A 13,506-nucleotide genomic window follows, 5' to 3' on the forward strand; every position below is an offset into this window, starting at 1 on the left:
CAAAGACACAAAGTTTTATGGGCATTAGAGTTATTGATGTGAAAGATCCCAAATGCAATTTGTAGGCAAATTTCTGATGTTTTTGTTTTTGACTGTCTTCGACCAGACTTTAGGAGATGTCTAATTTAATTGTGTTCGGTTTTCGTTGGTTTTCTGACTTTTTGTATTTTTTTTGATGTTTGGCATTACAGTACTTGCAACTAGCCAAATTTGAAATAAACTTAATACAAATAGACCATGCACTAGAACTAAATTCTGGTTTTATTCTTTTAGTCCAAATAACTGCTGACAAAAACCATACCACGCTGTACGGGTCAGGTATGATAGATGTACATAAGGATGTAGTACACCCTGCTATTGCTCTTCTTTGCATTACCAAAAACTGCTACACAGATCTTCATAACTCAAACATAACATAAAATCAGACTTTACAAATCTGGTTTAATAGAATATGCCTTCATGGAGCTTCCTCTAGGTTTGCACCTCAAAATACTGAACTAGGTGTACACACCAGACCATATACCAAAACCTGTCGAATGCTCTATTCACTACCAGACTTGGTGATTTGTTGAAATAATAATATGCAGATGTCTGCAATGATGTTAGTTGCCATCAATGAAAACATTTGAATCATCTGAGAAGTGTCTCTTGCCAACAAGGTCAACTACCTAGAGAATAAGAAAGGCTGAATGCTGATACAAATAGACACACTGGCTGTACAAAGAGTTTCAGTGCCAAAATATAAGAAATGAGAATTTAATCCACCATGTAGTCACTGTCACCGACACACTAGAATACAAAAATAATATAACACCCTGCTCTTGACTCATCAACTCACATAAACATCAGCTCACTTCACATTAGTTGCATACAAGAACATAAGTATGCTCCAACAGCCGAAATACACTCTCTTTATGCTACTACTTACCCACAACCAGGTTGGCTTAAAACCATTTGAAATTGATCACACTGAAGCATTGCTACAATGGTAAGGAATGAAACGTGGACCATCTTGCTCAATAAAACATGCCTCATGCATATCAACATGCTACACCATCTCCCAGACTTTTGGTATCAATGGATATGATCAATGTATTACACAGTAACTCCTAGAACTGAAACATAATGAACACGCTTCAAATAGGACTAAATCTGATTTAATGATCCACCATATCTTGTAGAAAAAATCGAACCTTGACCGACATGAATAAGGAAAAATATTTAAAGCTCATCCTTCGCTGAACACTTCTATTGATACACCAAATTAACCAAACCATAAATACACATCTATGTATCAGATATGTTGACATCAATGACAACCATTAATGACGACACCAAGAGTAGCATTAATTTTATACTCTAATGCTTTTTCTAATAACCTGAGGAGTATTGAAGAAAAAAATAGAAGACATAGCCTCAATTATTCTTTGCCCTGAGGAAAACAAGTAAGTGTCCAAGGTCTTCCTGAAATTAGTAGCTTCACTAATTCTTGTTCTACCCATCAAAAAAGTGTCATCATAAAATTGGGACGAGAGTAAGGTGGAAGACTATTTCCTCAACTCCAATCCTGAATCATACCTTGCCTAAACCTGGCTTTGATAAACCAACAAAGCCCATCAATCATGATGAATAGATAAGCCCCATAAAATCCAGACACCATAAAAGTTTCTATAAAAAACCCACTTAAGTAATAAGCTTTTCCATGCCTAGCTTGATGAACATACCCTTATCTTTAGAAATCACTATAGAGTGATTAATTTCCACTACAATTTCTATCCCATCAAGGATCTGTCTTCCAACAACAAGTCCACCCTGCTTATTAGAAATGAAATCTTTGTGGCACACCTTAAGTCTTTTATAAACCAAAGCTATAATCATATAAGCCAATATTAAAGAGAGCAATGGCTCTAAACTAATGTAATACAATCACATTTTATTTTTTAAGGGATAAGGGCTATAAAGTTAGAATTCAGAGCCTTTATATATATCTATATTCAGAGCCTATATATATATAAGCAAGAGGCCGAAGCCATATATTGGTAGAAATAAATGTGTACAACCCAACTCGAGAGGCACTGAACAGACAGAGTTGGGTGATAGTATATCAGTTTTTCCTTTAAACATAATTGAATAGATACCTCTATAGGAATGGAAATTGTTGATACGTCGATAATCAGGATTGAATTTATTTGGCACCAAAATTGAAAATAGAAGAAAAGATTCTTAGTGATGCTCATGATACTTCTCTAATAGGGCTATGAGAGTTACTTAAAAACATACAAGCAAATCTTAAAGTTTTGCTTCGAAGTGGTTAAAGGATGACGCTCTTGGGCAATGTCAAGAGTGTGTTGTTTGTCAGCAAAATAAAGTTGAACATGTTTTCCGAGAAAATTTATGCATTTCTTACTCATTCCTAATTGGAAATGAGAGAGTATATCAATGAATTTCATAACAAGACTCCCGAAGGTATGGGTAGAGAATTCATTATTTTCGTGGTGATGAATAGAATGACTAAGTATGCACACTTCTTTGCAATATCATTAGGACACAAGGTACCTGAGGTGGCAGATTTGTTTTTTCAGAGGTTTTTAGGCTGCATGGCTTGCCTAGAAATGTCGTCATGGATTGCCTAGAAGTGTTGTAAGTGATACAACCAACAAATTCTTTAGTGTGTTTTGGAAAGATCTTTTTATATTGACCAGGGTAGAATTGACACTGTGTACAAGTTATCTCCCATAGATAGATGGGCAAAAATAAATGGTAAACAAGTGGGTTAAATGGTAGTTAAAGAATTATGTAGTTGGTCATTAGAAGGATTGGCTCAGGGGTAGAGACTTCATTTATGTGATGATGGATAGAAGGAATAAGTATGCCCACTTCTTTGCAATAGCATTAGAATATAAGGCACCACAGGTGGCAGATTTGTTTTTAGAGAGGTATTTACGCTGCATGATTTGCCTAGAAATGTTGCCAGTGATTGGGACAACAAATTCTTTAGTGTGTTTTGGAAAGAGCTCTTCAGATTGACGGCGTAGAGTTGACTTTACACAGAAGTTATCATCCACAGATAGATGGGTAAACATATGAAGGGTACTTAAAGAGCTATGTAGTTGGTCAGTAGAAGGATTGGGTCAAATGGTTGTGACAAGGTGAGCATTTTTTCTAGAACAATATTTAAATGTGCATTGGCATGATACCCTTGAAGACTTGTAGCTATGATACCACCTCTTCACTACACTTGGTTATTGTAGATAGTAGAGCACCTTAGACCAATGATTGGAGGTAAGAACATTGAGTGCTGAAAGAGAACATTCAACATATGTAGAAATAACAAAATGTGTATTTTGATAGACATGGTATTGAAAGATTCTTTGATGTTAAAGATATGGTACATCTTTAATTGCAGCCTTATAGACAATCCTCACTCAAGGGGAGTGGTATGGAAAAATTGGAACCCAAATATTATGGCCTTTATAGGATTATACAAATGATTTAAGAGGCTGCCTATGAGCTAGATCTGCTAGAGCACAGTAAGTTTAACAATATTCCAATTTTTGTGGCCTCAAAAATGAATGGGGCCAGCACGTTACTCCTACAGAGCTACCACAATTGGTTGAGAAGGGCAAACTAGTCTTGACTCCAGAATCTGTTATTGATGTTATGAGGCTTATGAGCATGAGTATTTAGGAGTACTTGGTTGGATGGAAGGGTTTGCCAATGGAAGATGCCACATGAGAAGGAAAGCATATTCTTCAACATCCAAATGTCAATTACTTGAGGACAAGTAACTTCCGGAGGGAGACCATAATGGCCTCTTGTTCTATTGAGGTGTTTGAGGAATTTCCATTAGCCTATTGTATTCCTATAGGCTAATTCGGAGTATTAAAAGGAATACTTGAATCAATTAAATTAAGTTGTCTTAAGTGAAGGTTGCAGGTGGCTTTATTTGATCACTTTTAGTTTTTATAGAGTACCGTAAGATAAAAGAAAAATAATATAGTCACTTAATGTGGGCCAGAAAAGTTAGTCAATAAATAAAGATGAATTTAAAGTTAGAAGTTCTGGAATGTTCCTGGGAAGTTATAAAGAAGGAATGAAGGAGCTCATTTGGATATCTTGGACATTGCATTTCTCTCATTGGAAATCCTGGACTATGAATTACCCTAGGATGAAAACCCTAGTGGTATATAGCTTCAAAGATGAAAGAAATTTTCCTAGTAATGTAATCCATGGTGAATTCATTTAGTATTCACAATTGTGCATAAATGGAGAAGCAAATACTTTATTTACTCTTAGGAGAATAATCATTTTTCCAGTGGTATGTGAATGGTGAAAGAATCAGAAAATATAAGTGCTGTTTTTGCAGAGTTATATTCTCCAGAGATCATGTGCAGTGCGCTGTGAAAGATAAAAGAATATATTTATGTATATCTGTTTTGATTCCTACCGAACCATAGCCCATACTCAATTCTTGTGTCATTGTACCACTTCTTGAGTAAGAATGGTTTGAAGGCTTTGTGAAGGGCTTAAAAAGCTTTAAGGAAAATCCAAGGCAGCACTTTGGGAGTTTGACAAAGTCATACATATCATTCAAAGCATCAAAGTTTGTTTGAAAGGCTCAAAAGCCTACTTGGAACCTGCCACAGCTTCTCAAGGCTCTCTAAAATCCAACACAGTAGTAAATGTGAGGGGTGCAGCATAGAGGGGAATCCATGCTAGTCAACACAGGCTCTTTAAAAATGAGTCACAGCCTTATTTGGTGCTGCTGTATATGTATAAGATGATCCGTACTAGCATAAGAGTGGGGCAAAGTGAAGTCTTATGGGTGTTTTGAGTTTTCCATGTCCAGGACACCTTATTAAGATATAGGCGTTGAAGTAAAAATTGAAGGTATTTTCTGTATGTATTTTTTGAGGAAATAAGTATTCTGTATCAGCAACATATAAGAATTCTCAATTGAATATTTTGTGCAATAACTTTATATGCATTGAATTCTACCAATAAGTGAAGCTGAAAAGATGATGTTGTTATATTTATTTGGAATAGCTTTTAAAAACAAGTTGAATAAAGAACAGCTGAAATAATAGATGTATAGTGTTCATATTAATGGACTAATCTTTGTCTTATATTTTAAACTATATTAAATCACCTATTATTTTGTATTTTGTTGTGTTGTCACAGAGTGGCAAAGTAGACCACCAACATTTTGATTGGCTCAATAAATTTTGACTGTTTGACCAACAAGTCTTCTATATATATATATATATATATATAAATTTATTTTATCCTTATGCAAAACCCTAAATAACAAATTGTATAATGTTAATATTAGCAAACTTTTATTTTTTCAACTTTTAGACTCTCAATATATATATATATATATTTTATCCTTATGCAAAACCCTAAATAACAAATTGTATAATGTTAATATTAGCAAACTTTTATTTTTTCAACTTTTAGACTCTCAATATATATATATATATATATTTTAATTTATTTTATCCTTATGCAAAACCCTAAATAACAAATTGTATAATGTTAATATTAGCAAACTTTTATTTTTTCAACTTTTAGACTCTTGAGAGTAAATTGCATCATGTATTATTTCTGTCATGAAAGTGACAAATTAAAACATCAACAAATTGAGCAGTCCAAAGAAATAGCGAGTCTGTTGCCAACAAGTTATCTCTCTTGATTTGTTTTCAGGTTCTTCAATTATTTTGTCATTGAAGACTCTTAAAGTAACACTCAACACTCCATCTTCTTTGGCGTTTTATTTAAAAAAACTTGGTTGTCAATGTAGTTGAAACTTGATGCTTTTGATCCCGATTGCAATTGAGGCCAAAATATGTATGGGGAAAATATAATATTTATAGCAAGGGAGAAAGAAATTTACTCAAGATTGGAAATAGGACTTGGCACTTTATTCATATAGCTAATGATAGGAAAACATGTCTGATATACAGTTGCTGAATTGTAAAACAATGTTGACAGTTTCATATGATATGAAGGATACTATCCAAACATCTGAGTGAATTTATAAAAAGGACTCTTAAGAGGATGTGCTGTTATAAAACCACCAGATGATTACCTCTCTTACTGGTTACAATGAATAGTCTTAATGCCATTTCTTGAGACCTCTCATTTAGAAACAAGATATTGCATTTGTCAAAAACACATATTTCAAACGATTATATTTAACAGAATTTTCATTTTTTTATGAAGATTTTCATTACCATGAAAGCAATATGACACATAATTGCATCGTGTTACAAATTAGGGTTAAAATTTCTTTAAATAAATAAAACTAAATTAAAAATAATATATAAAACTTTTTCGTATACATATTATGAAACTAAATATTCATAACTAAAATTAAGTTTATTATAAACTAAATATTAGTAAATCTAAATATAAATTAATAAAGTTATTGTTAAATAAAACTAAATATTAGGTAAAGTTATTGTTAAATAAATAAAACTAAAACTAAATATAAATAAAAAATAAAAATAAAAACTTATAATGGTGAAGTAATATTTAAATGCAAACTTCTTAAGCAATTTAAACTTTAATAAAAATCGATCATAATTTGAAACCCCTGCAAACAGAGGAAGTCTAGCATGCTGACAAGGGCAGGTGTGCTGAAAGGGAAGAGTGAATAATCCCCACGCAAAAATGAAATGGCTGGACAAAATCAATATAGAAGAGCACAAATGTTTTGCATAATAAACTTCAATTATCACATTCACAGTGCTGCGGGTTAATTTATAGCCAAAAAAACCTTATTTGTCCTTTGCTAAATCGATGGTTAACGGTAGTTGTTTCTAGATTGGGCATATTTTTTTGAAATTATAGCTCACCTATTGAACAGGTGTGAGCTTTCTAGCTTGATTGGTCATATTCACGCCAAATGTTCAAAAGAGTTGTTAGATCTTCACGTCTAGTTTCTAGATCATTTTGAAGTTTTGAATTTCCATGAGAAATGAAGGAGATAAATGGCGGATTGTGTTAGATAAAATTCTTCATGCTCCTTTCTTGTCTGTGAAGGACTATTTTTAGTTTTATTTCTTTTAGGCCTTTAGATCTTGGGTGGCTGCCTCCATAGAAAAATCTTAAAGTTCATTTTATCATTACTAGACACATTTCTTGTCTTACACAAAGGTGGGCAATTTTATTAACAACTTTGAATCTTAGAATCTTATGAAAAAAAAGTCTACACACACACACACACATAAATGAAGTCACAAGCTTCCTGAAACACACAGGTATGATGGTATGGGTACTTGGGGTAGGGGGGGTGTTGTTTTTGATAACTCTAATCTTAACCAATACTAGTCCAAATATGCTCATATAAATGCATATATTTGTAACAATTGTGATGTAGGAGCATCTTGAGTTTGCTTGCAATCCTGCATGTTTGGAGGGATTTTGGTTAAGTGTTGGGAGCTCGGCATGGTTTGGGAAGTTGGCATGGTCTGTGGTTGCTTGGCATGGTCTAGAACTCGGTTTGGTCTCTGGAGCTCGGCTTTGCTTAGGAATTTACTAGTGCTCAGCTTGGTCTTGGTTTCTGTTGGTGTCGAGTTGTCTGTGAGCTGAATTTTGGCATTTAATTTATGTATGGGTATTTAATTTAGTGTTGTAGCTGACCTGTAGCTTGACCTATATTTAATGTAAGGGATTTAATTTAGTTTGTAATGAGCTGGGCCAATTTATGGCTTAGTTAGGTATAAGTAAGGGGTCTTGTAGTGTCTTTAGGTAGGAGGAGGATGATTCATTCCATCTTGGAGAAGGGGATGAAGTGTAGACGTGAATTTTAAGAGCTAGGGATGCGGCTTGAGAAACAGAGGATTACTTGGTGGACCTGAAGGTACAAGTGTGAATTCTTCTTGGTGTTCTTATCTAGTTGTGGATCTGGACTAGCTGGAATTGGCGTGTGGTAACTGGATCTTGCGGGATCTTGCAGAACTAGTATTGTAATTGCTGTTTGTATTTGACCCTAACCCAGAAGGCCTTATAGCTGGGCATATTGCATGTAATCAGTTATATCTATGAATAAAGGGTTGTGATTTGATATCAGATTTTGCATTATTGTTGCTTTGTTGTTGTAATTCTGCTGTGTGGTTGTTTGCTGGGGGTTTGGACGTCTCCTTTGGTGATTATCCTGCCTTGCACTCCATCAACATGCTAACTGATTATTATCTTAATTGAGTACAGCATAATGTCTACTTAAGAATGCTGGGTACACAACATGATCTGATCATGTAGAATTCTTGATAACCTGCATAGTTTTCTCATTTCACTGCCCCTTCTTGATGACACAATTATGTTGCTAATAGTGAATGGAGATGCAAAGATCCTTATGAGAGTAGTTACTTCTACTAATTTTTAAGATTTACTTTTAGATCTTGAATATTTGTCAAACTTCATTTGTAATAATCTAAAATACACATATTTGTACAAAGAAGATGTCTGCATTGTATTAGAAGCTTTTATTTTCTGTAATAATTTTCTTCTCTTGTGTTTGTGATAAGAGTAGAGGCAGACCATGTACCTCTTGCTGTTATTTCCCTAAGTAGAGTCGTTGACTTGGAATGTGAAAAAATTAAGCCCAACTACTACTAATAAAACGTATTATGATGAATGTGATTTTTCTGAGATTATGAATGAGGAAAATTGGCTACAGATATCTAGAAGTGCAAATCAGTCAATGTTTCTTCAATTACTTGTCTGTCTATATTCAAATTCTTTCGAATACATTCATTTTTTTGTTGTATGTTATTTTAGTTGCACAATCGTTCAAATCATGTATTATATTAATATATACCATTTATTAAACACTCTTGACTTAATGATATATTCTGATGCAGATCTTAAATAAACAAAAGATCAGGAGTGCTTAATTTTATTTTTCATTGTGAAATTACTAAAGCTCTAGAGATTTGAAATAGTTGCTTTACTTGACCAGGTTATGGACACTGAAAGCAAGCCATCTGTGAAACGGACAATTAAAAGACTAATAGATGAGGATGGATGGAAGGGTTTGTATCGAGGAATTGGTCCACGTTTTTTTAGTATGTCTGCGTGGGGCACATCTATGATATTAGCTTATGAATATCTAAGTATGTTTTTCTTCCATGACAGAAAATTCTTTTCTGCTATATATTTTCTGTATGGCTTGGCTTTGTTTTTATTCCATAACAGAAATTTTTTTTGTGTTTTATATTATTTGTATAATTAAGTCTGTTCATTTTTGTAATTGGAAAATGGTAACTGGTGAAACTCATTAAATAGGCATATATTTCTTGCGAATTTGAATGGCTTCTATGCTGTCATAAAACTCATCTTTGCATCTTTAGTTATTGCATGTTATGAACTCATCATACAGTTATTGCACGCTGAAACTTCTAGTGAGGTCTAGACTTGTTCAGAATAATGAGATTGCTAAGACAAAATTTTAGGAGGTATTGGTATATGAAGATTAAAATGTTTAACGTACTTGGTGAAGAAATTATTTGTGCTAAAGATGGATACCATCAAGTGGCATTAGACCTCCCAAAATACTCTTGCTTAGATGTCGGCTCCCGGTTGGTGTTAACTAACTGGGGAAACAAAAATGAAATGAATTGCAAAATTGTGATTCAAGCATATGCTTTTCTGCTTATAGGAAATTTCCCTTTGTCAGCTGCAGGGATTTTCCAACTAGAAGAGAGTAAGCGAAAGCAAAATGCAGTGTCTTTCATCATTTATCTGACACTCACTTTCTTCCCTTTCTTTGATTCAAACAAGAAAATGAATTATTAAGTTGATTTTTATCTACAGTATTTTCCACTTCTAGAGTATGTAAAATGTTATATCATTAGTAAGGGTAATGAAATGAGAACAAAAGAATGTCCTTTATTGTTTCTTGTTTGATTATAAGGTCGATATCATAAATAATATTGCCACTTTTTTAGGTATTTACTATTTAACTAAGATACCATATTGCACATGCCTAGAGGTGGGATGTGGAAGTGGATGCTTCCCGATGTGAAGGTGGAGGCAATCTAGAGCAGATGCTTCACATTGGATATTAATCTTTTTGTTTGACGGTCTTCTCCTTGAAGAACTTTCTAGCCTTTGCACTTGCTGCTTTGTAATATGAAAACTTTGTGTTATTCTGGGCAATAGTTTTTGAAAATGAAGTTGAAGCAGTAGGAATTGAAGGCCAAGGCAGGACTATTGAAACCAAAGAACCAAAACTCGGAATCATCAAGGCCGACTCGAATTGTGAATCGGCTATGAATTTCCTATGAATCGGCAAAGTGAGAAAACCCTTGAAATGTAGAGATTTTAACGATTTAAAACTTATTTCATCCATCCTTTATTAAATATAACTTAAACACATTATAACATCATCAAATAGAAGCTAGCATACATAAACAAGGAATATAAATGATAAATCCATCACATATGTAAAATGTAAATTGTAGCTTAAGTAAATAGGAATCATAGGATCATAACGAGTCATGACATAGATATATAGAATTATAAATGTTGTCAAATCATAAATATATGTAAGATGAAGATCCATGAAACGTATGTCTATTTGTAAATACAATGGAAAAACAATGCTCTAGCTCAAGTCTCATCATCATCCTCAAGCTCAGTTGTAGTCTTAGTGTCAACCTCTGAGTGTATCCTGTCTACCTTCTACAAAGGATTTTAAGGTAGTTCCTAGGGGACCAATAAGCCATAGCCCCCACATGTGTGATGGATGCATGAACAACATTAGTAGGCCCGGTGTCTGTGCATGCACGTTTGTGTCTGCTAGTACTTGAATGCACTCTAGCCTCCTCCTTTGCCATGGCAAGAACCCTAGCCCCTCTATTTACCTAGTTAGCCCACTCATGGTCTGCCTGAGTGACGACTACTGCATTGGTAGCCTCAGTGAGCCACTCTGACTCTGGATCAATCTCCTCTAGAATGATTGAAGAGGAATTTGCGGCCAAAATTTGTTTTGTCCAAAGGCAGAGGTTGTAATGATCAAATACAAGATCATTCAACCTCTGCACAGACAACTTGTTTCGCCTCTTCGAGTGGATATGCTCGAACATGGAGCAAAGTGCGCTGACATCTAGGAGCATTGCTAGGCTGACTCAAAATATGGATGACAATCCTTTGAAGATTTGGGGTTGAGGGCCCAAACATTTGCCACCATCTATCTAAAATGAGAGAAAAGAAAAATAATTAGTCTCATTTATAAGTACGAAAATGCATAACTTATAAACCATTAGAATTACCTTTAAGAATATATTACTTTTACCTTGCGATAGTGATGCCCGAGCATCGATGGTCATCTTGCTAGAGAAAATTGCCCCATCTTTATTATGTAATTTGTCTAGGTCAATGATTGTAGCCAAGGCATTGACATCATTACTCATCCTCTGCATCACTATATATAGGCCAGTCAGAACCTCCTTGTTCGCCTTGAAGTCAAGACGGAAACAATATGCTAGACTCGTGTAATAGGTTGGTGCATGGATGGGCCTATGGAGCTGATTTTCCCATCTCCTATCAATGATCTCCCAAATGAGGGCATACTTCTCTGACACTCCGGCATACTGACAGTTAATGGCCTCGTTTGCCTATCTATGCCCTCGTATATGTAGCCCATAGAGGGCTTCTCCCAATCAATAGTTCATAGCAGAGATACAAGGGGCTCACGAACTTGCATATAATATAAAAAAACCATTTGAGTCAAAACTTAAATATAAAACTAAATGATTAAACAATTAAATTATTAATAGTAATACTAAACATTAAATTGTAAGAAATTCACGTTGATTATTTCTGTACCAGGTGCCCAAGAACCATCCTTGTCAAAGAGGCAATTTGTCACATCTATCCTTGTAGTGGTTGTAGCATAGGAAGAGGATATCCACTCCTGCCTAACAATCACGCACCTCTGTTCTTCCCTTGATGTCATCAAGGATTTGTGTGATGAAATTTGAGGCCAACCTTGTAATGCTTGGACGAACTAGCTCCCTATCTATCGCTTATCTCCTCGTTATGTGTAGGACGAATGAATGAGTGTAAATAAACTTGCATATATTTTTGGTCCTTTCTATGCATGATTTGATCCCTTCAAGCTTATTAATGTCTTCCAACTTGAGGTCAAAGCAATGTGCCGCACAAGGGATGGCTCCCCATCAAAAGTTTATGTAAAACAATTTTAAATTATTAGAAATTTACACGTTAAGAAACTTATAATTAGAAAAGCTACAAATAATTAAAAACTTAAAAGTTTACTTGCAACAATATAACTTTCTACATTATCTGTCACCAACTGCACCACATTTTCTTCCCCCACCTCTTCTATGACTTCCTCAATAACCTCATATAAGTATGTGGCATTTTTGACATGAGAGGAAGCATCAATAGATTTGATGATCATAATGTCTCCATTTTTGTTAGCATCGGAGTTTGAGAGATTAACCTATTATTGTGATCCTCGTTGGCTAATTATTGTGAATAGAGGGTCTTTTGAGGCAGTGGCTTGGCTTGGAAGAGTCTTGTCTTCTCCACAATTCAGTATGTTACAGTTTGGTCTTCGTTTGGTTCATATCGAACTTTGTTTGGGCTTAATTTTGTGTACTTAGTATTTGTCATAAGTCAGGTGTTGATTGAGACGAACCATTTCTATTTTTGAAAGTTCATTTGGTCACAAGGAGAAATAATAGGTGTGACTTTTGATTTATATGGCATATTTATATAATGAGTATTTTGGGAGTTATTATATATTTAGTGGCCAAATTATTATTAATTCATTAAATGGCTTATTATAAACTTATAATTTAATTTTATAATTTCACTTAAGGGTTGAGGTATCATTGGAAGGGGCCATTTATTTAATAAGTTATAAGCCAAGTCATGTAAAAAAATCTAATGGAAGCTTCTAATTAGTGTTGTGTGGTGGAGCTTCTTGAGTGAAGTTGCATTTTGTAAACTAAAGGGCATTTGGAGGTTATAAATACAAGCCCATTTGTATGAGAAAAGTAATGTTTCTATAATTTTTTTGCTGCTGTTTCCTTTGTGGCTTTTTATGAGTATTCTAAATTGTATGCGCTTGCTGAAGTGTAATGGTTTCTGAGTTTCTTAAGATTGTGTGAAATCATTGCTGAGGTATAGTGGTTTCATTGGTTAAATTTCCTTATTGTGATTATCTGTGAGTGGGAGATTTGAATTATAATTCTGAGAATTCTGAGTTGGTATATGCAAATTATGCGGAAGTAAAAAATTTGCCTTCATTCTCATACTGTATTTACTATGCCTTGGAGATTGAATTGCTGAAGGTAATTGTGAGAATTTGATCAGTAAATTTGGGTTGTGAATTTAATTGTAAATGTGCATTTGGTTCTAGAGGCCATTATTTCAGTACTACAGGCTGCTGATTCATTGTTTGAGGCAGTGACACCATCATTCTAGGCGCCAATTGATAAATTACAATACCAATTTATGTTGGGAGGC

At 34.3% G+C, this 13,506-nt stretch overlaps 1 protein-coding gene across 3 annotated transcripts in view; it reads left to right on the plus strand.

The window, feature by feature from the left end:
• Positions 1 to 13,506, plus strand: part of LOC149538749 (Mitochondrial substrate carrier family protein) — a 221,965-nt gene that overhangs the window by 197,403 nt on the left and 11,056 nt on the right. For all 3 annotated transcript variants that reach the window (XM_089800072.1, XM_089800071.1, XM_089800073.1), the window contains one exon: positions 8,966 to 9,119. In XM_089800072.1, coding sequence (XP_089656198.1) covers positions 8,966 to 9,119 — 154 coding nt within the window. The remainder of the gene's footprint in view (positions 1 to 8,965; positions 9,120 to 13,506) is intronic.

Source organism: Cupressus sempervirens, chromosome 9, assembly GCF_028749045.1.
Source record: "Cupressus sempervirens isolate cs-2001-9-10 chromosome 9, ASM2874904v1, whole genome shotgun sequence".
NCBI lineage: Eukaryota > Viridiplantae > Streptophyta > Pinopsida > Cupressales > Cupressaceae > Cupressus > Cupressus sempervirens.